At 60.8% G+C, this 24388-nt stretch overlaps 1 protein-coding gene across 2 annotated transcripts in view; it reads right to left on the reverse strand.

The window, feature by feature from the left end:
- The window catches only part of ATP2A3 (ATPase sarcoplasmic/endoplasmic reticulum Ca2+ transporting 3), a 30262-nt gene extending 12543 nt beyond the window's left edge, over positions 1–17719 (reverse strand). Inside the window, exons 1-12 of one of the 2 annotated variants that reach the window (XM_089318413.1) lie at positions 17432–17719; positions 8033–8050; positions 7785–7867; positions 6523–6627; positions 6232–6370; positions 5982–6062; positions 5803–5888; positions 3934–4398; positions 2250–2338; positions 2032–2134; positions 1148–1279; positions 744–869 (exon numbers count right to left, since the gene is read on the reverse strand). In XM_089318413.1, coding sequence (XP_089174539.1) covers positions 744–869; positions 1148–1279; positions 2032–2134; positions 2250–2338; positions 3934–4398; positions 5803–5888; positions 5982–6062; positions 6232–6370; positions 6523–6627; positions 7785–7867; positions 8033–8050; positions 17432–17549 — 1545 coding nt within the window. In that variant the 5' untranslated portion in view covers positions 17550–17719. The remainder of the gene's footprint in view (positions 1–743; positions 870–1147; positions 1280–2031; positions 2135–2249; positions 2339–3933; positions 4399–5802; positions 5889–5981; positions 6063–6231; positions 6371–6522; positions 6628–7784; positions 7868–8032; positions 8051–17431) is intronic. The other variant, XM_008270872.5, reaches the window with a different exon arrangement.
- Between the last annotated feature and the right edge of the window lie 6669 nt (positions 17720–24388).

The following is a 24388-nucleotide window of genomic DNA, read 5'->3' on the forward strand; positions in this document are numbered from 1 at the left end:
AAAGTCTGCAGAGGCCTTTGGGGTGCAAGTAGCAGCCCCCTGCAGGCCCAGCCTCCCTGGATCCCAGTGCTGTGGGGGCCTCGGCAGCAGCTCCGGAGATGGGTTGAGCCCTGCACATGCAGGGACGGGAAAGAGAGCCCTGGCGCGTGTCACCCTGAGGAGGAGGTCTCCGGGGTGATACTCAGCGGCCTGGGGGTCTCACCTTGGACCTCGTCCATCAACAGCTTCCCCCTCCCCAAAGCTGCCATCAGCCTGAGATCCCAATACAGAGTCTCTTGGTTTCAAAAGGGATTAAAATTCCCATCGTGGGACTCTGACTTCTGACTTCTGGTTTGGCAACAGCCACAGGAGGTGCTTGGAGAGAGGTCCGGCCAGGGGCTGGTTCCTCTCGCTCCCTGGGACTCAGTTTCCAAAACAGATGCACCAAGGATGGGAACCACCACCAGTCAGAGACAAAAAGGGCTTCTGGGGACATCCAGCCTGACCCTGTCCCTCACGCGGGGAGGCAAGGCTCAGAGAAGGGCGCTGATGACTCTGAGGTTGTGTGGGGATGGTGGCCAGCAGTGGGCCTCAGTCCCCTGGCCGTGGTTATCTCCATGCTGGGATCCTGCACCCTGAGCACCCTCACTCCTGATCCATCACCTTGACAACGGGCCTCACACCCCCCGTTGGCCTCCTGTAGCTGCCACCTCTGACATCTCAGCAGACCCGCCCCCCCAAAGACCAGACAGGCAGGCCCCCACCTTCACAAACATCTTGCTGCCCTGGGCCTTGGAGTCAGGGCGGGCGGGCGTGCAGTACACGGACATGGACTTCCGGTCTCGGGAGAACTCCAGGGTGAATTCCTTCCGCATCAGCTGCTTGATGACCTGCAGGAGCCACCCATGCAGGTCAGGGCGCGAGGGCCAGGGCCAGCCCCTCTTGAAGGTACCCATGACCCACTGACCCTGGCATTCAGGGCCTCTGCCTCCCTCTCCCTCCAGAAATGCCAAAAAGTTGCCATTTGCTACCCTGTGGTCACTTCCCACCGCCACACCCTTGCCCACACTCAGTGCTGTCCTCCTGGCTCCCCCGGATGAGGCACACTCGGGAGTCTCCCCCTCCCCCAGTTGCCCCGGCGGCCCAGCCCCCACCCCACCATGCTCACCGCATTGCAGGCACCTGCTCGCTCCACTCGGGACAAGCCCTGCAGCTCTGTGTCAAACACGTTCATCTTCTCCACCAGGCACGTCAGGGCTGTCTCCGTGGCCTCTCCCACCTTCTCGTACACGCCCTTGGCCTGCCCGCACACAGGGGATGGGGAGTGAGGGCAGATGGCCCCCCTCATGCCCTCCTTGCCCCCTGGAGATCCCCTCGGCATGTCCTTCGAGCAGGCCTGGGAGCCCTCCCCAGCCCAGATGGCCTGGGGCAGGGTGGTGCCTGGCAGTGACGCTGCTGGCCACACACCCGCCACCCTCCGCCTCCCAGTCTCGCCTCCTTAACCAGGCTACCCTTGCTCAGCCTCTGCCCTGTGCTGTGGGCCCCACTACTCCTCCCTGAGCCCCCAGTGCCACCTTTCACATCTGCTCATGATCGCCGGCGCCCAGCGAGATCCGTCTCCAGAGCTCCAAGCCCACGTGCCCAACCGCTGCCTATGGGTCCCTGTTCCCTGGGGACCCCTCAGGCTGCCTCTTCCTCTCCCTCCCTCTGCCCAGCCAGGACAGTCCCGGTCCTCACAGCCTCCCTCTTTCACCCAAGCTGTCATCAGGTCTGGGGATTTTTGGCTTATAAATTTCTCTCTGACCCACGCTGCCTCCCCCCCCCCCCGCCCCCAAGGCCTCAGGGAAGGGACCAGCCAAGATCTGGCTGGCCTCAATGGCCAAACGGGGCCACCCAAGAGTTCTAGAGGCAGGGTTCAGAGCCAGGCTGAGCCTGAGGGGTGGCCGTGCTGCTGCGGTGTGCCACTCCCAAGAGGAGCTCTGGGACGCTGGGAGAAGCTTCTGCCGGAGCGCTGAGATTCTCGGTAGGGCGAGACAGGGAGCGCACACACACCTCGTTGTAGTCCAGCGCCGAGTCGTTGCACAGCGCGCAGATGGTCGCCAGCTCCACCAGCCCGTCGAACTGGCCGCAGCGCACCGGCAGCGCCCCCTGCCGCCTGCGGAGCCCGCCGGTCAGTACTGCAGCCGCGGCCCCGCCCCCTAAGAGGCCTGGCCCAATCACACCTCGGTGCGGTCCCGCCTAGCCCCGCCCCCAGCTCGCTCCGTACTCACACTTCGCCTTCGGGCGTGTACGTGGTCCCCGAGATGGTGAACTCGTGCAAACGGCAGGCGCCCGCTTCGACTTCGGCTACCACGAACATCTGGGGAGGGCAGGGGCTGCTCAGGCGCGCCTGGCCGCCTCCCCTTTCCCTGGGCAGGCAGTTTGACGCCAGGGCTAGTGTCTTCCCTGCCCCGGGAGGTAGAGAACAAGGGGTCCAGGTGGGGCCTCTGCTCCACCAGGTGCGTCCAGTCGGCCTGTCAGTCCGCTCTGGATTCCCGAGACGCCTGGGGGCATCTCGTCAATGCTCCAGGGAGCAGCCGCCAGCCTGAGGGAGCCCTGAACTGAGCGGGAAGCCTGGGTCCTTGCCCATGGCTCAGCCCTTGAGCCCCGGTTTCTCTGCTGGTAATGTGGGGAGAAGGCGGGATCCAAATCCAGCAGCCACTCCTTTCCCTTCAAGAAGATGAGCCCCTTGGGGCTGACCCTGTGGCTCAGCAGGTTAACACCCTGGCCCAAAGCACCGGCATCCCATATGGGCGCCAGTTTGAGTTCCAGCTGCACCACTTCCTATCCAGCTCTCTGCTGTGGCCTGGGAAAGCAGTAGAAGATGGCCTAAGTTCTTGAGCCCCTGCACCCACGTGGGAGACGTGGAAGAAGCTCCTGGCTTTGGATAGGCGCAGCTCCAGCCATTGCAGCCAATTGGGGAGTGAACCATCGGATGGAAGACTCTCTCTCCCTCTCTCTCTCTCTCTCTCTGCCTCTCCTCTCTCTGTAACTCTTTCAAATAAATAAATGTTAAAAAAAAAAAAAAAAAAAAAGATGAGCCCCTGGCCGGCCAGGCAGGACACCTCCACCTACCTCCGGGGCACTGTCCCCTCCAGCCCAGAGTGAGCCCACCTGCAGGTGCTCACAGCCCCAGGGGTGCCCACCCCTCGCCTGCCAGCTCTGCTCAGGAGCCCGCCTGGCAGCCAATGGCCAACCCCGCACCCTCCGCCCTGCTCCCCACCCTCCGCCCTGCTCCTGAGGCCAGTCCTCCAGCAGGCACAGCCCGCTGTCCAGCCATTCCAAATAGTTCAGTCAAGGACCCTTCCGTCTGTATAAAATCCTAGGGACTGGAGCGGCTCAGGGGCTCAGGGCAGTAAAGCCGGCTGGGAGTGGAGGTAGGAGAGAGAAACCCATGGCCGTCGCCATCTCCCTGCCCACCACCCTGCTGGGTCAGCAGGAGCCTGCTGGAGCCTCAGCCGGAATCCGTGGAGCATGTGGACAGTGGGCCTGGGATGTGGGGTCAAGTTCCAGGGAATAAATAATTCCTGCCCTAGCCCTTCCCAGGTCACTGGAGCCGGCGTATCTGGTGGCAGATGGGGACTGCATGGTCAGGAGGGAGCAGGAGAGGGCGGGCTCCAGGCCCAGCCTGGCTTTACTGATGCTCTGCTATGTCTTTGATGGTTACCTGACAGGGCTCGCACGCCCAGGCGTCAGATGAGGAGACTGGGGATTGCAGGTGGGCAGTGGCCAGGCCAGGCCCCACAGTGACACACAGGCCCCTGGGTCATATGCCCAGCCAGGTGTGTCTGCCACGTCCTGCCAGCCGGCAGCTTTGCCTCAGCAGGGACAGAGATCTGTGGGTGGGAGCCCGGCCAGCCCAGCCTCACACCGCAGCATGGGTGGAGCCCGCCCCCAGCTGGCTGCAGCACTCACCCGGCAGACGGACATCTGATTGGTGGTGAGGGTGCCCGTTTTGTCCGAGCAGATGACCGAGGTGCAGCCCAGAGTCTCCACGGATGGCAGGCTCCGCACAATGGCGTTCTTGCGTGCCATACGCCGCGTGCCCAGCGCCAGGCAGGTAGTGATGACAGCCGGGAGGCCCTCAGGGATGGCGGCCACAGCCAGGGCCACCGCGATCTTGAAGTAGTAGACAGCGCCACGCAGCCAGGAGCCGCCGTGGGCCGGGTCGGCAAAGTGGCCGATGTTGATGACCCACACGGCCACACAGATCAGGGAGATGGCGTGGGACAGCTGCCGCCCAAACTCGTCCAGCTTGCGCTGCAGCGGTGTGCGCTCCGGCTCCACCGCCGCCATCTGGCTCCGGATCTTGCCCAGTTCCGTGTGCAGCCCGGTAGCCACTGCCACGCCCACGGCCTTGCCCGACGCGATATTGGTGCCCTGGCCGCGGGAGGGACAGGGGAAGGGCTGCTCAACACCAGGCAGGGCCCAGGACTGCTGACTCCTCTGGGCCGGGGCAGGGCGCCTGCCCCCTACTTGGCTCTGCTTTTCTCCACGTTGGTTATGTATTTATTAGGTCTTCCCTTGAGAGCGTCAGCTCTGTAAGGCAGGGATTTGGGTCAGTGCCTAGCACCCAGGCTGATACCGACCACGCCATCCACCAGCACTGCATGGGCCTGTCATCCTGGGACTCACAAACAGCCCCCGTGGCCACACACAAAGGGACTGTGGCTATGATCCCAGGTAAAGCGTGCGCACATATGTTTTGAACAGTCCAGAGAATCTCAGCCTAGACTCATGCATTCCCAGAGGCCCTGGCAAGCCCCGGTGTGCAGCTCAGCCAGCCTTGTGCCTCAGCACCCTCTTCCGCGGAATGGCCCAACAGAGGCCCAGGACTGAGTTACTCCAAGGAGGCAAACAGGCCGGTGCCCCCTCCAAGCAGATGTGCTGTGGACATGGCACGGGGCCAAGTGCTGCTGGCAGCCCAGCCTTGCTCCTGCTCTGGCGCCACAGCTCTGGCTCCCCACGTGAGGGTGGTCACTAAGGCAGTGGCCTGCAGGCAGCCAGACCCCCACCTTCAAGAGCCTTAGTGCCAGCTGCCCGCCACGAGCCTTCCTCCCTACCCCAGAGCAGCTGGCCCAAGGCCTCCCTGCAAGGAGGCCGCCGCTCCCCAAAGAGTTCCAGGCGTGCCACTTCCTGTCCCCTCCAGAGAATTTTCCTCGCCTCTTATAACTTGTGTCCAGGACCCCTGGCTGGCTGGCCCGTGCCTTCTGGTCTCCTGATGTGCTGCGCTGATTTGAGGCTATTGTGGGACATCTGTGGGTACCCCCGCTAACTGTCTGAGGTCCCAGGGGCCGGTCCCTGCCATCCACACGGAGCCCATTGCTCTCCACGGAGACCCCGGGAGTCCGTTTTCCTATCTGAGCCACGGCCTGTCCCCATCATCCTCTAACCCCTCTGCAGCGTCTCCGGATAAAAGCAGGTTTCTCCCAGCAGCTAAGAGGAAAGGCTGCAGTCGGGACGTCTGAGTTCCCAGGCTGCCTCTGCCATCACTCACGGACTGTGTGACCCTCCCCGACGTACTTAACCTCTCTGAGCCTGGTTCCTTGTTGCAAAGTGCAGATAACAAGAGAACTTACGTCGAAGGTTTGTTGCAAGGATTAAAGGTAAACCAGAGAGCTGAGAATAGTAGCAGGCACACAGCCGTTACACACACAAGCTCTTACTGCTCCCATACACCTGCAAGCACTGTGGATAATCGATGAGCCCTCCCCCTAGGACTCTGCTGCACCCTAACGCTGCGTCACTGTGTCGGCACAGGCCCCAGGCATCCCAGGAACTTACAGAAAACAGCATGTTCTTTTTGTCCTGGTTCACAGCTCGGGGGTCCGCGATGGCATCCGTGTGCTTGGTCACAGACACGGATTCACCTGGCCGTGGAATCAGACATGAGAGACCCCCCCTCCAAAGCCATGCCCATCCTCTGGCCCCATCCCTGCCCTGCCCCAGCCTCCAGGCCTCACCGGTCAGGATGGACTGGTCCACTCTGAGCGTGGTGGACTTGATCTCGATGAGGCGGAGGTCAGCGGGCACTTTGTCTCCCACTGCGCGAGGAGAATGGCTTGGCTGAGGGAGGGTGGCTCTGGCCACTTCCCCCCGGGGTACCACAGCTGGGCTGGGCTGGGAGGCAGCCTGAATGGTAGCCCCCCATGTTGACCCCTGCCCCACTCTAGAGAGGACCGGAAAGGGACGGGAGGAGGTGTCCCCGCCTACCCGCCACCTCCACGATGTCCCCGGGCACGATGTCCCGGGCGCGGACCCGCTGCACGCCCTTGCGGTCTGCGCGGATCACCTTGCCCATCTCCGGCTCGTACTCCTTCAGGGCCTCGATGGCGCTCTCGGCGTTGCGTTCCTGTAGAACGACAGGCAGGCAGCCCTGTGCCCCTGCTGCCCCCTGGGGGCCACCCCCTGTGAGGGAGCTGAGGACAGGGGGACCTCCAGGTGGAGGGCGCACCTGGTGGCTGGGAGACCCCGGGTCTGGGTCCCACCCCCGTGTGCCCCCACCTGCCACACGCCCACGATGGCATTGGCCACGAGGATCAGCATGATGACCAGGGGCTCCACGAAGGCCGTCGTGGTCTCCTCCCCTTCCTCAAACCAGGCCAGGACCTGTGGGGTCAGAGCTGTGTGTTGGGCCAAGCCGTGGGCCCGGACCTGCTCCCCTGCGTTGAGAAGGCCTTGGATAGCCACCCAGGCCATCACATAGCAGCACCTGGGGATGGGTTCGAAACACAATTCTTGGGCCCAACCCAGATCTTTCTAGTCAGAGACTGGAGCGCATCCCAGAAATCAGGTTTTAGAAGGCCCCAGGTGATGCTGATGCTCACTTGTGTCCAGGGGCCACTGGCCAGGGCAGCATCACCTAGGCTGTGAGTGGGGAGCAGCTCCAGCCCCACGTCCACTCAGCCCATGCGGGTACTCGTCATGACCCCTCTGTGGGTCCATTCGTGCCGTGAAGGACACAGGCTCCCTCTGGGCTCAGCCATTTCCGGCATCTGCACCGGTAGACTTTCTCGGTGCAGGCCCTGGATTTCTACAAGAACAGTGGCCAGGAGACTACACGACATACTGGCCAGAGGGAAGAGCCACTCCCCGCTGCCACCACCACCACCTAGGTGTCCTGCTGTCCTGGTCACCAAGACGAGGTTTCCTCTCCAGGTCCTGCTGGGGGTGGAGCGGGCAGTGCAGGTCGCGTCCGCCCACAGGGCTCCTCTCCAGCCCTGCTGGCCTTGTGCTGCTCAGGCTCCTTCACCCAGGTTCCACCCCAGCCCCAGGGCCAGGACGGGTCCCCCATGCTGCAGTCGGGAGGAGGCTAAGGCAGCAGTGCTTGGCCAGGGCCTGTTTCACTCCCGGGTTGTTTGGCACCGGCTGAAGACTGGTGGGCAGAGGCCAGAGAAGTGGCTAACACCCTGCAGTGCACGGGCCAGGGACTGCTGCCCCAGGCCCCAAAGAATGACCTGGTGCCAGGTGTCCAGAGCTGCGGCTGAGGACTCTGGGTGGAGACAGGGAGGGGCGGGGTCAGCCAGGGCTGCTACAGCCGTAGAAGGTGAGCTGGAGGGGGCAGATGGGCGCTGGAAGTCCAGGGCTGGGGGCTCACACAAGGGAAGCTGCAGTCTGAGCTGGGCAGGGGGCTTGTGGAGGCCAGGAGCAGGCCGAGGGCTGCCTGGCACTCTGAGGGCCGCCCTGTGGACTCTGGGCGTGGCCTGGGCCTGCCTGTCCCTCCCAGGCCGCCCAGGACCACAGGACAGCAGGCGGGGCCTACTTACGAAGGAGACCAGGGCAGCCAGCAGCAGGATTCGCACCAGCAGGTCCTCAAACTGCTCCAGCACCAGCGCCCACAGGGACTTCCCTGGGAACAGGAGCAGCGCGTGAGGCCGGGCCCTGGAGACTGCCCAGCCCACACGCTGCCTGCGGTTTCAAGAGGGAAAGCCAAGGCTCTGTGCAGCTCAGACTGGCTGCGCCGGGGGTGGGGGGTTGGGAGGGACATCCTGACAGCTGGGGGCCCAAACCTCACCTTCCTCCGTCGGGAGCTCTGCAGGATCCAGGCAGCCACAGGAGCCGGGAGGAGACAAGAGACAAGCAGGTTACACGGTGGAGCCCCCTCCCCACTATGCCCACCTGGCCACCGCCACGCTCTGGCCACGTCCTCGCAGCTCTTGGAGCTCACACACGGGCCGTTAGCATCCCCACCCTCCTCCAGATGAGGACAGTCCCAATGGCTTGGTTCATGTGACCCAGCACCAGAGCCCCTCCCTCATTTCACAGAGGGGAAATTGAGGCCTACAGAAGGGACCCTTGAGGTCACACAGTCAGGCGTGCTCATGGCCGCCCTGTTCAGCGTCTCCCACTCTCATGCAAGGGAGCCCCCTCCCCAAATTGAGAACATTGGCTCAGGCTCCCTTGGCTTACCCGGCCTCTGCCACACCTGCCTCTCCAGACCACCTGGACAAGGTCTGCAGTGAAATCAGCCGTCCAAGCCCCACCCTGCCTGGAAGCTCCCCCTGCACAGCCAGAACCCCCCTCCCACTGCCAGCTCAGTCCCCTCCCAAGAAGGCTGTTTCCAAACAGAAAAAAGCACCCGCCTTGCTTTGTGCATGGCTTTCTCTTCTGTCTCCTATATTACCTGATTCACCTTTTCAACCAGGTGGAACTGGCTGCCTCGGACATCCAAAGTCTCTGACTCATCCCTACAGCTCAAGGGGAGCCATCGTGGGAGTCCGGGCCCTGGCTCACAGGTGCAAGAAGTGGCCCCTGTCCACCTGTTTCTGGTCTGCAAGCATGTGCTCCCGTGGGAGCTGTCTCCCCAGACCACCTGTCTGGGAGGTGTGGAGTCTGCACCTGGCAGCCAAATGACAGAAATTATCAAACAGCCTCTGGACTGCAGGGGTCCAGGGAGGGAAGCACATAACCTAAAAATACACTTTCTAGCATTTTCTCCAAAGTCCTATTTTAGGCAACGGCTGACATTTTCCGTGGAAAATGTAATCTCCAGTGTCCTGCGTCGAGATTAAAATCAAACAGACTTTTTCCTTCTGATCTATTTAGCTGAAGCGAACAGGAAAGGCGGGGGAAGGGCCAGGACTGGTTTCTGGGCCAATTCTCCAATGGAGTAGAGTCTTTTTGAGGTCATCATAGCCATGCCCCTGCCTCAACTCAGAACAGTGTCAACCTTGGGGCACGTGTTGGGCTCTTCCCAAGAGACTCCTGACGCCCTCACCTTGTTGGAGCACCTGGCCAAGGGCAGAGTCGACAACTGAGTCTCACCTGACCCCATCCTCTGTCAGCAGGCAGCCCCTAGACCGCCTGTTCTGCAGGGCATTCATTCTGGGCAGAGCAGGGCCTGGGGCTAGACACGTGTCACCTGTTCTAGATTCCCCTGCCCCCAAGATGCATTCTGCCTGCCTCAGCGGCCTCTCAACTTCCCCCTTTCTCTACCTGTCTACCCGGCTAGCCCCTCCCGCTCCCTCACCCACACTGACCCAGGACCCACTCTCTGATGGTCACCGTGGGGTTCCCCGACTATCTCTGGTTCCCCCCAGCTTGTGAACACACAGTAGGATCACACTTCCCGGCTCCCCACAGCCTGCCCTCGCCTGAGTTTGGAAAAGAAGCCTGTCTGGGGCCGGCACTGTGGTGCAGTGGGTTAATGCCCTGGCCTGAAGCACCGGCATCCCATATGGGCATCGGTTTGAGACCCGGCTGCTCCACTTCCAATCCAGCTCTCTGCTATGGCCTGGGAAAGCAAAAGAAGATGGTCCAAGTCCTTGGGCCCCTGCACACACGTGGGAGACCTGGAAGAGGCTCCTGGTTCCTGGTTTCAATTCAGCGCAGTTGCGGCCAATTGGGGAGTGAACCATCAGACGGAAGACCTCTCTCTCTCTCTCTCTCTCTCTCCTCTTTCTGTGTAACTCTAAGAAAGAAAGAAAGAGAAAGAAAGAAAACAAAGAAAGAAAGAGAAAGAAAGAAAACAAAGAAAGAAAGAGAAAGAAAGAGAAAGAAAGAAAGAAAGAAAGAAAGAAAGAAAGAGAGAGAGAGAGAGAGAGAGAGAGAGAAAGAAAGAAAGAAAGAGAGAGAGAAAGGAAAGAAGCGAAGCCTGCCTATTAGTTCTGGGACAGAGCACGGAGTTCTTGGTGCAAGATTCTGTAGATGGCCACTGTCCAGCAGAATGTTCCGCAGTGACTGAAGTGTCCTCGTGTCTGTGCTGTCCACTATGGCGGCCACCAGCCACACGTGGTATTGAGCGCCTGGAATGCGGCTGGTGCAGCTGGGAAACAGTTTCTACTGTGACCCACCTTTCATTCTCCTCCCCTCCCTCTCCCATCCCTCCCCCTCCCTCCCTCTCTCCCTCCTTCCCTCCCTCCTTTCCTTCTTTAAAGAGAACCACCTGAAACTATGACCTCTCAAAAACAGCTTTGGCTTTTTTTGTTACTCAAAAGGCAGAGAGACAGAGAGCGCCCACCCATTGGCTCACTCCCCAGATGCCCACAGCAGCCAGTACAAAACCCAGGAGGCACGAACTCAACCCAGGTCGCCCATGTGGGTGGCAGGTACCCAAGTACTGGAGCCATCACCTGTCGCCTCCCATGGTGCATATCAGCAGGAAGCTGGAACTGGAAGCGGAGCCAGGACTTGAACCATGCACTCCGGTGGGCATCTTAACCTCTGCACTGATCGCCTGGCCCCTTTCACTCATTTAAATGTCAGCAGCTGCACGAGGCTGGCGGCTGCCTTACTGGACGGCACTGGAAGGACCGGAGCTCTCCGGCCCTCTGCCACAGCAACCAGTGACCTGTGAGTGCGCTATGCTCTGTCGGCCCCAGTCCCCAGGGGAAGGAACCGCGGAGCCCCGGCTGACTCAGTTGCCCCTGGTGAACTGAGATTTGGGGGTTGTTACCCCAGTATCCTACCTCTGCCAGACCCATGCAGCTTCTACCAAAGGTTCCCTTCCCACCCTCACCCAGACACCCAGGGAGGCTCAGCAAGCCCTCTCCCTGGCCTTGCCGGCTGCACCAGGCTTGGTCCTGGTCCTGCCTCTGACTCGCTGTGGGGCCCTGAGCTCCACCTGGAAGGGCTGCTGGGACTGTTAACATCATCATCATCATTACCAAGCTCCACATTCACTGAGCACGAACCACGCTCCAAGCCGTGATCTGGGGTCTTCCATAGACAGAAAGACCCTGGGCACCTACCTGCACATGCTCTGCAGGTGGGACAAGGGCAGCAACCCACACAGCAGAGCCAGATGCTGTGCGCGCACCTGGGGTGCGGTGTCTCTTACAATTCCCGCTGTTACTACTCCCACTGTACAGAGCAGACAACGGGAGCTCAGAGAGGTGGAGTCCCCTGTCCATGGCCACACAGCTGGGCAGCAGCAGGGATGGGTTCTGAGCTCAGGCAGAGTCTGGCTGTCACCCCCTGCTCTGGGTCTCCTGCCTTCCCTACCCCAGTTCCTGCCCCCTCTATCCAGGCTCACCTGAAAACACCTGGTGTCCCTCATCCTGACCGCTGGGCCGGATGCCCTCATCCCATCAATCCGCCTGCTCCTGTACCATGGCCCCCGTGCCACCAGCCAACACCATCCCTGCGTCCTCACAGGTGGTGTCTGTGGGGGGTTACTAGGCCTTGCCTGCTGAGGTCTGGTGTCCTCCAAATATGTCCGTCTCGCCAAAACCCCCTGGGACCCAGTTCTCCCCACACATGAACCCAGAGGGAGCCCAGGGCTGGGAGACGCTAGGTGGGAACCACAGGCCACATTGGGAGTCGGAGATGGTCCCGGGGGAAGTGGTGACACTGGACCCTCAGCAGTACCACATGCCCCGGTGCGAGGTGGGGAGAATGCCCTGGCCCTGCCAGCCCCTTGGTGCTGGGCTGCACTGGACAGAGATGGCGACAGGTGTGCTCCCTCCCAGATCCCCGGCTGGGCCAGGCAGCCCTGCTATCCTCGCCCGGGCTCTCTCACAGGAGAGCCCACCCTGCTCTGCCCCCACTGCCTGGTGTGGGGCTGCCTGGAGGAGCCTGGGACGAAGCCTGCAGATCCTAGTCGGGGTGGAGGGCATGTGATCAGAGAAGCTTCGAGGCTTAAAGCCAGGAACCTGGTCCAGAGGGTTTGAGCTGCAGTCCTGCTCTATCACTCGGTAGTGCTACGGCCACTGAACTCTGCATCTCAGTTTTCCAACCTGCACAAAAGAGGGAGGGGAAGGAATCGCTGCCTAGGATGGCTGTGAAGGTTGACAGGCATAAAGTGCCTGGCAGTGCAGGGCCCACAGGGAGTGGGCGCGCCCAGCCACAAGTTCCACAAGGACACAAGTTCTACAACAGCGGAACTGCGCTCAGCGTGGCGTTTCCAGCACCTAGAACAGCGCCCGGCACACAGCAGGTGCTCAGTAAAACCCTGTGTGCACCAACAGCCCGGCCTGTGCCCTACTCTCAGACCGTCTTAGGCTGTCCTTGGACACAGCAGACAGACCTCGGCACCTGAGTATGGCCTTCAAGGCTTTCCTGGCTCTGCCCCAAGCTGCCCTTCAGGACCAGGTCCATCTGCCAGCCAAGCAGGACGTCTTAGGATTGCCACCTCCTCCCTCCCCGCCCTGCTAAAGCTTCTCCTCCTCCCATCGCTTGCTTGCGTCATTCCTTCTGTCCAGACAACCCTGCCCCGTCGCCTCATCTGAACCCCACCCTACCAGGAAGGCATCCCCGAAAAAACCCCTCCCCCACCTCATCACCTTGCTCCCCCTCAGCGGAGCACCTCCAGGGCGGGGAGGGCCTGAGTCATCCCTGGGTCCACAGGAGCCCTCCCAGCAATTGTTTACTCAGCAGCGCCTCTACTGAGGCCCTGTGCTGTGGCCCCGGAGAAGGGGAGGCGCAGGGCCACAGCTCCCCCGGGACCCCCCAGGCTCCATGTGCTACCTGCTCTCCTAATGCCCCCTGCACGCTTTCCTGCCCGCAGCACTGGAAACTGGTATTTCGGCTTCTAAATGTCAGTTCCAGCCGGGAGAGGCAGGTACTCACCAAAGTCTTCCTCAAAGGTAAATTTACAGAGCAATTAAATGGCCACTTGCACAGGCAGGGAGAGGCCCTGGCAGGGCGGGGCCCACCTGGCCATGCCCTGGTCTCCAGGGTCCGCCTGGAGTGGACAGGCTGGCCCTGTGCCGCGGGGCCTTGGGAAGTGTCTCCCGCTCTGCAGAGGGTCCCCCTGCCCACCGGCTCACCTGGCAAAGGCTGTGCCTGGCTGCAATGTGGGGCAGCTGGGGCTCTGCCTGAGGGTGCATGGAGATGAAGGGGTCCAGCTGGGGGAGGCCTAACCCTGCTCCTGGGGGCTGGAGTGGGGAGCTAATGCTGCCCACCAAGGCCCAGTGAGACGGAACCAAGGGCCAAGCCTGGAAAACCTTGAGCTTCGGAAGGGCCACAGCAGACCATATCCCCTCCAATCCAGTGTCCCTGTCAGTAGCTGCGGGGCAAGGTCCCTTCTCTGCTACACCCAGGAGGACACAGAGAAGGAGGGGCCATCTTCTCGAGGCCACACAGCAAGGGGGACCACTCTGAACTCCCCCCACCTGCCCCACTCCCGTAGCCTGGTTTCTGAGAGCCAGCCACATGGGCCTGCCATGCTCCAGTGCCAAATGGGGCCTGGGCTGAGGGCAGGAAACAAGGACACGGGCAAGACATCAGGACAACGCCTCCCACCTGGCAGCTCTTGACCTATCACACCCACTGCACAGATGGGCAGTGTGAGGCCCAGGATGGCAGGTGCCAGCCCTGTCCACTCCTGCCACAGAGACCCCAGGGGATCCTGCCTGGCTCTCATGTTACTGGGCTCTCCAGGGCCTCAAGGGGTGGGCCAAACCCAATCCAGCCTCTCCAGCCTTGGCTCCCATCTAGCCAACGAGGCGAGCACCTCATTCAGCGACACAATGACAAACAGCTCCTCAAGCTAACTTGGAGGCTGAGAGACACAAGGTCTAACGGTAGGAGAGGACACTTGTCTATCAGATGGGCAAAGACCAAAATGTCCAGGCAACTGCTGTGCTGCCTGAGCACTGGGAAACACACAGGCCAGTCAGTACAGCCACAGCCGCCAAGGTGGCAACCCCCCGCTGTGAGCCAGCGGGTCCCCTTCTAGGAATGCATCCTTTGGTGGCTTTCACAGATGTGTGACTGACATGGGGACAAGGATGTTCCCTGCAAGGCCATGTGTGGTAGCAGGGCTGTGCACAAACCAAGCAACCATGGGAAGCTGAAGCAGCTGGCCCTAGGGCAGAACTCCGCACAGCCTCTAGGAGACCAAGGGGTGCTGTCCAGGGAGCCGTCCCAGGAGAGCAGGGGCTCAGCGGCACAGGTAACCCATTCCTTTGTGTCAAAGAAGATCCCAGCCCCCAGCCCCCTATACATGTGTGTCCAGACCATTTTGGAAAGGAGATGCAAGAAACTGGGAAGCCCGGGGATATGGCACCTGTCGTACTGTGTGCAAATTTATCTTAAAAAAAAAAAAAAAAATCTAGGAGCTGGCGCTGTGGCTCAGAGGGTGAAACCACTGTGTGCAGTGCCAGCATCCCAGGTGGACGCCGGTTCGAGTCCTGGCTGCTCCACTTCTGATCCAGCTCCCTACTAATGTGCCTGGGAAAGCAACAGACGATGGTGCAAGTCCTTGGGCCCCTGCACCCATGTGGAAGACCTGGAGGAAGCTCCTGGATTCAGCCTGCTGTAGCCCCAGCTGCTGTGGCTATTTGGGGAGTGAACCAACAGACGGAAGATCTCTATCTCATTGTCATTCTCTCTTGCTCACTCGCTCTCTCTTTCACGCTCTGTAACTCTGCCTTTCAAACAAATTGACAAAATCTTAAAAAAAAAAAAAAAAGTCTAAAAGATGGAAAAGCAGCCCCTCCCCCAGGAAGCTGAGCTCTAAGCACCACAAGAGGCCCTGGACCGGAAGTCCCCGCCCACTGCCCTGCTGGGGTCTCCCAGGACCCAGCTCCACAATGGGGCTGGGACAGAGGGCATTTGGCAGTGACTCCTGGCTGGTCCACACCGACTACCCTGCAGAGCTCAGCACCCCCAGCTCGAAGGTCTCTGTATGGGGGGGGGGGGGGAGTCCTGCCTCTGCCCCTCCCTCCCCTGGCAGAATTTGCAAACTTCAGGACTTAAGCAAATGACTTCTTTGCGGTTTCCAGTGCTAACGACCCACCATGCAGGTGCACAGACTCCTGGGCGGGAGACACAAGTCCCTGGGGTGTTCCCCCAGGCCCCGCCCACCCCAGTCCCCAGCGCTTCTGGCCAAGAGGCTGGCCCAGCCCTCTGGGCTGCAGGGACAGGATCCCTGGGTGTTCACGACCTGACTAAATACTCATCAACAGCCTGGTGAGTCGGGTCCCACCATAGCCTCCCTCAGCATGAGGAAAACAAGGCATAGAGAGGTGAGGTGCCTTGTCCAGGGTTGCACAGCCATGAAGGAGCTGAGCCAGGGTTCAAAACCCTGCTAGCCCCAGCCCAGAGGCTGGAGGCCACCGATGCCCACCAACGCCCTGGCTATAGGTGGAGGAGAAGGTGAGGCAGGAAGGCGCAGCTGGCTGTCCTCTGCTCACCTGACAGCTTCCAGGGCTCTGGAATGCTTCCTAAGGAAGACGGCAGAGGCCAAAGGGGCTGGGGGCAATGCTGGACTAGGCTAGGAGACCTGTGACCCTCTTGTAAGATGGGGAAACTGAGGCCAGGGAGGACCTGGCACCCAGGACCAGCCCTAGTGCTTACTCTGTGACCTTGGGCAAGCTGCTTAACCTGGTGCTTCAGTGTCCTGCTCTGTAAAGTGGGGATGACAACAGACCTTAACTCCTACAACTGTTGGAGGGGGGAACGAAATGAGATCGTGGCTGACAAAGGGCTGAGAACAGGGCCTGGCATACAGTAAGCGCTCACTGAGTGCCAGCTTGTATTAGGAACCCTAGCAAGACACACAGCAACCAGGGCAGCTCTTTTCCTCCCACACCCACCTTTCTGGGGATCTGCACACCACACTGAGGCCACATCCACCCCCAACACCCTGCACAGGTGACCTGTGGCCAGGGTACCCCCTCACCCATCTCCCCTCACCCAGCGCTGGAGCCTGGCAAGGGGCAGAGCTAGGGTCTCCCTCCCTCCAGCCAGCTCCTCTGATGAAGGCAGAGGGACTGGGCCAGGGTCCAGCCCAGGGGGAACCTGTGTGAGTCCCAGGATAGAAGCAAGGCCCGGGCCTAGGTCTGCAGCTTCTCCCGGGGTCGGGATTCCCAAGGTGGAGGCTCCCCCACCCCAGCCCTGCCAGCCTGCAGCAAATGACACCCTCCTTGCCGAGTCACTAATGGGGGATATTAAATAATATTTATCTCCCCAGTTCCTCCCACAGCCCAACTAAATATAGCAACTAATTTTTTTTGAAAAAGGATTTCTGTTCCAGAAAGATAATATTTATATAAGAGGTGGTTTTCATAAACCGATACAAAACCCTCAGCTCCGCTTCTGACAGCTGTTGGTGAATTCTCAGCCAGCCCTGAGCAGAGGACACCCAAGTCAGGGCCCCCTTCCCTCTGGCTGGCTGGGAACCCCAAAAGGGTGAGGCTCCCCAGGTCCAAAAAGGAGCCGAGGATGCCCAAGGTCGTGTCTAGAAGGGACACGGGGTGGGGACCTCCTTCTACATCGCCCCCCTTCAGAGACTCAAAGGAGAGGCCCACCCTCCTGGGAAGAAGGTGAGGAAGAAGTAATGCCCCTCCCACCCCCTACCCAGAGATGGCCAGGCGCCGCCCCACAACGCCCCGCCAGGGAAGAGCCGCCCTGGCAACTCTGTGCGTGCGGCCTGGGGTCTGCCATCCCAGAAAGGTGGGTCTCGGCCCCAGCCGTTCAAGCCCCCGTCGGCTCCCGCCAGCCACATCCGCCTCAGTCACAGAAAGAGGAAGACCTGGCGGTAGGGGTGGGGGTGGGGGCTAACAGGCTGCACCTTCTTGGGCGTTTTATGAAGCCCTGGGGGACCCACTCGGGACCAGCTGGGCCTCAGAGTCCCCGGTTGTCCCCGCAGCCGTCTCAGGGTCTGCACCTGCACGGTGTGGGCGGCTGCGGGGCAGAGTCCAGCGCCCACCACGGATGGGGCTGCGTCAAGGCTTGCGGGGGTGGCCGGCAGCCCCGGGGGGCGTGGGATGGACGCAGGACCACTCGGAGAACGAGACGTCCGGTCTCCCAACCCAGCTCTGCCGCCCCAGCCATGACCCCTGCGAAGGTGCCCCACAGGGTGCCCCAAAGAGCATCTCATGAGATTTCCGGAGCCCTGGCTTCCTGCGCGCCCGCGGGGGCTGGGAGCTGGGAGGCTAGAGGGCCGCCCTCAGGCCGCAAGCCAGGGGGGGCAAACTGAGATTGGGGCGCGCGCCGCCCTGCTCCCCTGCCCGGCCCGCGCGCTCACCGTTGGGGCCGTAGCGCTCCCGCGCGCTGGTCACCTGCGCCGGGCTCAGGCCGCCCTCCGCTGTCACCGAGAAGTGGCGCAGCACATCGGCAGCCGGGAGCAGGTGCGCTGCCTCCATGCTGCCCGACCGGCCGTCTGCGCCGTCGAGGCCGCCTCTTCTACTGCACCGGGTGCGGGGTGCTCGGGCCCAGGCGGGCACCGCGCGAAGCCATGTCTGCGCTGGGACCTTCCCCGACGGCAAGTGGCGGCGCCGGCTGAGGCCCGCGCCAGGATGCTGCGCCCCGGGCTCCCTCCCCGGGGCGGGGCGGCGCGGGGCCCGCCCCCGCACTCACACCCCTTCCGGCCGCCCTCGGAGCCCGCCGCGGCCCCTCCCCCGCGGCGTCCCCGAGCGCACCGCCTCGGCCGCCCACCCATTGTGCAGAAGGGGGAACTGAGGTCGCCCGCGCTGAGCGCTCCCAGCTTGGGGGTGGGGCCTTCGGTCGGCGACCGCAGAGCTGGGGTGAGGTGAAGGGGCCCCAAGGGCTGAGAGCAGGGGGCGCCTCTTTTGCGCTCTCCTGGGTCCTGGGAGGGGGCTGTTTCAAAACGGAGCTGTCCCTAGTTGGGCGTCCTACTTGTCCAGTTCTGCGAAGTGGGACCCTGGATCTGGAGGGGACCCACAAACCCAGCGCGAAGTGGGCCTTCCAGGAGGCTCCTGCCTAGTGACTGCTGGTCTTGCTGCTGCTGCTTTCTTGATCTTTCTCCGAGGGCCCAGCCTGAGCGGTGATTCCTCTTAGAACCGAACCGCTGACAATCAACCTGAGTCCAGGAAAGTAAGGACAGCGGAGCTGTCACCTTAGCCGCGCACGGTCCGCGGCAGGAAGTGTGGCCGTGCTTGGGGGTGGGGGGAGTCTCAGCGCGGCCCTCCCCCCCCCCCCCGCAAGGGGCTCCCAGGCTGCTCCCGGATCCTGGTGTCGAGCGAAGGGGCTGCAGGCCAGAGGAGGAAGATGTGGGGAGGCAGAAACTGCTTCCCCGCCCCGCACCAAAGGGAGGAGCCGAGAGAATCCTGTGGTTGCCTCCGCCCCCCAGCCCCGCTTAAACTGACCTGCTGTCCAGAGCCATGGCCTCTGAGATCCCAGATGGCTATGCGGGACCGTGGATTCCAGGGCGGGGTCCCCGCCGCCTACTGTGCAAACCCCCAACCCCCAGTGCCTGCGCAGCCGGGAAGCCTTCCCAGATAACCAGAGCTGTACTCCCCCAATAACACACACCCGCCTCCTGCAAGCCCCAGTTTCCAGCCATGCCAGGACCTGCTGACTCCTACCCAGACCATGTGTTCCCCTCACCGCCCCCCGGCCCCGTGCTGGTCTCTATTTCCCCGGGTTAGGGCTGTGCGCCTCAGTGCCCCCCACCCACGCCTCCCAGGGCAGAGTCCTGAGCAGGACTGGCTGCCTGTGATGGGTCACCCATACTGAGTTCCCTGCGGAAAAGGTGGGTGAATGCTGTGGCTGTGGCTCCTTCCAGCTCCTGTTTTAGATCTGAAGTCCAATGCCTCCAGGGAGGCCCACCCCATAGTTGGCAAAGACAGTCCCACTACATGCCCGAGTTGCCAGGGAAAATGTTAGCCAGGACTGGGCTGGGGCCGAGCTCTGGTGCTCCCTACTAGACACCTGTCTTCCAGAGTCATAAAGCCCTGGGTGTTGGAGCAACTGGGAAACCCTGGCCCTCTCCACCCCCAGCACCTGGGGTCTGACTCCTCCTCTGCCAGCCTGGGGGCCTCAGCCCCTGGCCTCTCCCAGCCCGCCGCACCCACAGCTGAGGTGGTGTTTGCTAGAAGGCAGGGCCAGATTGTTTGCTCTGGCAGCCCGGCTGTCTCCTTTCTCCAGCCCGGCCCACTCCACCTCCAAACCGCCGCGGGCAGGATAAACAGCTGCCAGCGCCGTGTCCCCACCTGGCGGGTGGCTTGCACCTGTCAGCAGGCCCACCTGTCCCCCACCCCCATCACACCTTCTGGGCACCCCTCAGGCTTCCCCAGCACCATCCACAGTCATTTCACAGGTGGACAACCTGCCCAGCCCTGTGTACCCTCCCCCACCCCCCACTGTGCTCTCTGTCCCTCTGTCTGTCCCTGCACAAACAGCTGGTGGCCTGGGAGACCTGGGCACAGGAAGGCCGTCCAAAGGGCAAGTCCGCCCAGCTGCCACAGACCCAGAGCTCTGGCTCTTCCCTTCTCCCTCGCCAGGCTGAGGGGCCCAGGGTGGGACACGGAGGAAGGGTCTTTCCTGAGAGGCTCTGGCCACACGACAGAGGGGCCTGGGGCAGAAGAGAGCATCCAGGCTCGAGGGTGGGACACCTTGGTCCTGTGTCGGGGACAGCGGCTCAGTCCCCCGGCGTGACTGGATGGCCGGATCCTGAGGAGCGGATGGGGTCAGCAGGGCGGGTCAAGGACGCAAGGCTCGGCCACCAAGACCTGTGATTGCTGCTGTGGAGGCTGCGATCCTAAAGGAGATGGGGTCGAAGCAGGGAACCGAGGCTGCAGTCCCAAAGAAAGAGGGCCAGATGCAGGCCGCGTGGGCTGTGACGGACGGGCCTGGCCACGAGCTTCGGGCTGAGGTCTCACAGCTGGCTCCCCAGTTTCTGGCTTCATCCCTGGGCTGAGAGAGTGGCAGGCAGAGGTGAGGGAGGAGAGTCAAGGGGTGCATTTGGGGCCATGTGGACAGCCGCAGACAGCCCAGGGAAGACCAGGCCCCTGGGAGGCAGTGAAAATTGAGACAGGGCCCCGTGCTGTGGCTTATCGGGTAAAGCTGCCACCTGCAACGCTGGCATCCCATGAGGGTGCCAGCTGCTCCACTTCTGGTCCAGCTCCCTGCTAATGCACCTGGGAAAGCAGTAGAAGATGGCCCAAGTCCTTGGGCCCCTGCACCCGTGTGGGAGACCTGGAAGAAGCTCCTGGCTCCTGGCATTTGGGGAGTGAACCAACAGAGAGTAAACCTCTCTCTCTCTCTCTCTCTCTGTAACTCTGCCTTTCAAATAAATAAAATAAATCTTTTTAAAAAGAGAGAGAGAGACGAAAGAGCAGGTGGTTCCAGACACAGAGAGAGACGAGAGAAAGGAGGATGCACTCAAGTGCCTCGGAGGCTCTGCTCTATGGAGGTGCATCTGCTCTTGGCTGTGTCTTTTTTTTTTCTTTTTTAAAGATTTATTTATTTACTTATTTGAAAGGCAGAGTGATAGAGGGAGGAAGGAGGAGACAAAGAAAGAGATCTTTAGGGCCGGCGCTGTGGCATAGCAAGTAAAACAGCTGCCTACAGTGCCGCAGCCCTTATGGGCACCAGTTCGAGTCCTGGCTGCTCCACTTCTGCTCCAGCTCTCTGCCATGGCCTGGAAAGGCAGAAGATGGCCCAAGTCCTTGGGCCACTGCACCCATGTGGGAGACCCTCAGGAAGAAGCTCCTGGCTGCTGGCTTTGGATTGGCGCAGCTCCAGCTGTTGCGGCCAATTAGAGAGTGAACCAGTGAGATGGAAGACCTCTCTCTCTGCCTCTCCTTCTCTCTCTGTGTAACTCTTTCAAATAAATAAATAAATCTTTAAAAGAAAGAAAGAAAGAGATCTTCATCTGCTGGTTTACTCCCCAAATGGCCACAACAGTCAGGGCTGGTCAGGGCAAGGCCAGGAGCCAGGCACTCCATCCAGGTCTCCCACATGGGTGGCAGGGGCCCAAGTACTTGACTTGCCATCCACTGCCTTCCCAGGTCCATTACCAGGAAGCTGGAGCAGAGTTGGGACTCAAACCGGCACTCTGATATACAATGCCAACATAGCAAGCAGTGGCTTAACCCACTGTGCCACAATGCTGGCCCCTTGGCTATGGTTGGAAAGTGAGTCTGGGTGTCCCCCAAAGGCCCATATGTTAAAGAGCTGGTCCCCAAAGTTTTACACTAATGATTAACGTGTTAGTGTTAATGCTTAATGAATTAAGGGTGGAGACTTGATCCAATTGCTAAGGATGTAGGCCTCGTGGGAGGAGCTTAGGTCATTGGTGCCAGGCCCTTGGAAGGTGGTGCTCATGGGAGGTCTGGTTACCCAGGCCTGAGTTGGGCCCAGCTGCTCTCCCTCGGCCTCCTGCTCGCCTCGGCATGTGTTCTGCCATCCCCATCCTCATCAGACACCAGTCCAGTGAGGGACCCGATCTTAGACTGTGGATCTCCAAACCGTGAGGTCAGCCTTTGCTTCATCAGTAGCCTGTGTCGGGTATTCAGCGTAGTAAGGAAACGCTAAGTAATGCATCTCCCACAGGTCTGTAATCAGTCTGTCCCCTGTCTTTTCAGCTATGCGAGTCAATAAACTTCCTCTCTGGCTGTGTTTCTGCTATTTGAACCCTGAGGGATGTTGTTGAAGCACAGGGTCAGGAACTAAGTCCATGCTCAACTCAGGGCTGGGACCTGGGACTGGTGTGGGGGGACCTGCCACGGAGACTGGGAAGAGGGGCCAAGAGGAGGGCAGGGGGTGTACAGGGCCCAGAGACAAAGCTGCCCAATGTCTCTGCTCCGGGCCAAACCCCAACACCCTGATTCCCCTCAGCCCTGCCTCTCCCCAGAGGCCCAGACCCAAGGCCTTCCCCCGGGGGGATGAACCGCCCAGCCAGGCAGAGAAATGTCTGTGTGAGAGCCACTGACTTGAGGGCTCAACCATGCACCAGGCCCTGTGCGAACCTCTTTTCACAAATTGCCCCACTTAATTCTCATAACAACCCTGGGGTCAGCACTGTTGCTGTCTGTATCCAGTGCTGGCCTTGTGGGCACGCAGTCTGTAGTCACAAAGGGTCCTGCCATCGCAGCCCCAAAATTCTTTTTTTTTTAAGAAAAATATGTATTTTACTTGACAGGGAGAGAGAGGGGGACATCTCCCATCTGCCAGTTCACTCCCCAAATGTCCACAGCAAAGCCAGGAAGCCAGGAACTGCATCTGGGTCTCTCACGCGGGTAGCACGGACCCCACTATCTGAGCCATCACCTGCTGCTTCTTTTTTTTTTTTTTTTTTTTGACAGGCAGAGTGGACAGTGAGAGAGAGAGAGACAGAGAGAAAGGTCTTCCTTTGCCGTTGGTTCACCCTCCAATGGCCGCCGCGGCTGGCGCACCGCGCTGATCCAAAGGCAGGAGCCAGGTGCTTCTCCTGGTCTCTCATGGGGTGCAGGGCCCAGGCACCTGGGCCATCCTCCACTGCACTCCCGGGCCACAGCAGAGAGCTGGCCTGGAAGAGGGGCAACCGGGACAGAATCCGGCACCCCGACCGGGACTAGAACCCGGTGTGCCGGCGCCGCTAGGTGGAGGATTAGCCTGTTGAGCCGCGGCGCCGGCCATCGGCTGCTTCTCGGAGCGCTCATTAGCAGGGAGCTGGAATAAGGAGTGGAGTGGGGACCCAAACCCAGGAACTGCAGCGTGGGATGTGGGTGTCACCGTGCGGCTTAAGTGCTGCACCAAATGCCCCTCCCCTGAAGTTCTTTTTATTTTTTCAGACTTACTTTAATTATTTGAAAGGCAGCGTTACAGAGAGAGGTGGGAAAAGAGAGATTAATCTCCCATCCACCAGTCCCTGTGTAGCATTTCCGATCAAAACAAAAGATGCAGGGGCAGGTGTGACGCAGCACAGGTGCCACTTTACCATTGGTGGGCAAAGTGACGCTGGCCTCCCCCGCGAGCGCCAGTTCCGGTCTCAGCTGCTCCCCTCCTGATCCAGCTCCCTGCTAATGTGCCTGGGAAAGCCGTGGCGGATGGCTGAGTGCTTGGGCCCCTGCACCCACGTGGGAGACCCGGATGGAGTTCCCGGCTCTTGGCTTCCACCTGTGGATCATGTGGCCAGCGTTCTCCCTGTTTAGGCAGTGAAGAGAAGGCTCTGGGAGGGCACTCAGCTGCTCAGCCGGAATCCAAACCCTCGTTGGCCTGCGAATACTGGGCCCCCGGCACTCCCCGCCAGCCCGTCTGGATCCCTCCCAAAGCACGGGGTCCACTTTCCCCGGCAGAGGACACCCCCTTCATGCCGCACCACCCACCCCCAGCCTTTCAACCGCCACCAGGACTCGGGCTGCATCTCCTCTCTGGAGCCAAATCTTTCCAAAGCCTCACCCCGGCCTCGCTGCCTCCAGACCGGCCTCCTGCACAGCACCAGTGCTTTCATGATCTCGTTTCTCCGCTCAAGAGCCTTCTGTAACTCCCTAGTACCAGCAGGACAAGGCCAAGCTCTTCAACCCACAAGCCAAGTCCATTGGCGACTGCCCCCTACCTGCGTGCAGGCGAGCTTGTCTCTTCAAACTCCCCAAAGTGATCCTGCGTGTGCTGGTTTCACCGCTTTGGAAACGCCGTTCCCCGACCCTGGATTGCACATCTGGCTCCTCCCACTTCGCAAGTTCAATTCCTCAGCTGCTGGAATTCTTCTTCCCTGCACTCTTTTGATTGGTGCTGAATGAGACCCTGGGAGGCCCCCAGGCATCAAGAGGCTTATTTCCCCATTGCACAGAGGGGAAAACTGAGATGCAAGGAGAGGAAGGACTCAGAGCTGTGAAGCCAGGGAGGCCGAGGCAGAGCTGTCCCTGGAAGCAGAGCACAGGTGTCTCACATTCCTGTGCCAGTGGGCAGCTTTCTCTGTACTCGGCCACTGGCACGTCCCGGGGCCAGGACCAGGGTGGGCTCCTGCGAAGTCAGCAATGTGGCTGGGAGTGGCTGGGAGCCTTTGTCCTCACTGGGGTGAGTGGCAAAAGCCCCACTTGGGTTTGGAAGTGGGGTTTAAATCCAAATGCGAACAGCCCTCCAGACTGGGGAACCTTACCTTCCTCCTTTCCAAGGTCAGGAGTGCCAAGTTCACAGATGTCCCAGGGGCCCAAAGAACCTGCTGCTGAGCACTGACTCCCGAGTCCAGTGTCCTAGGCCTCAAGCCCTTCCCATTTCTTTCTTTTTTTTTTTTAAGATTTATTTAATTATTTGAAAG

Source organism: Oryctolagus cuniculus, chromosome 17, assembly GCF_051225735.1.
Source record: "Oryctolagus cuniculus isolate XC-2025 breed Fujian yellow rabbit chromosome 17, ASM5122573v1, whole genome shotgun sequence".
Classification (NCBI taxonomy): Eukaryota; Metazoa; Chordata; class Mammalia; order Lagomorpha; family Leporidae; genus Oryctolagus; species Oryctolagus cuniculus.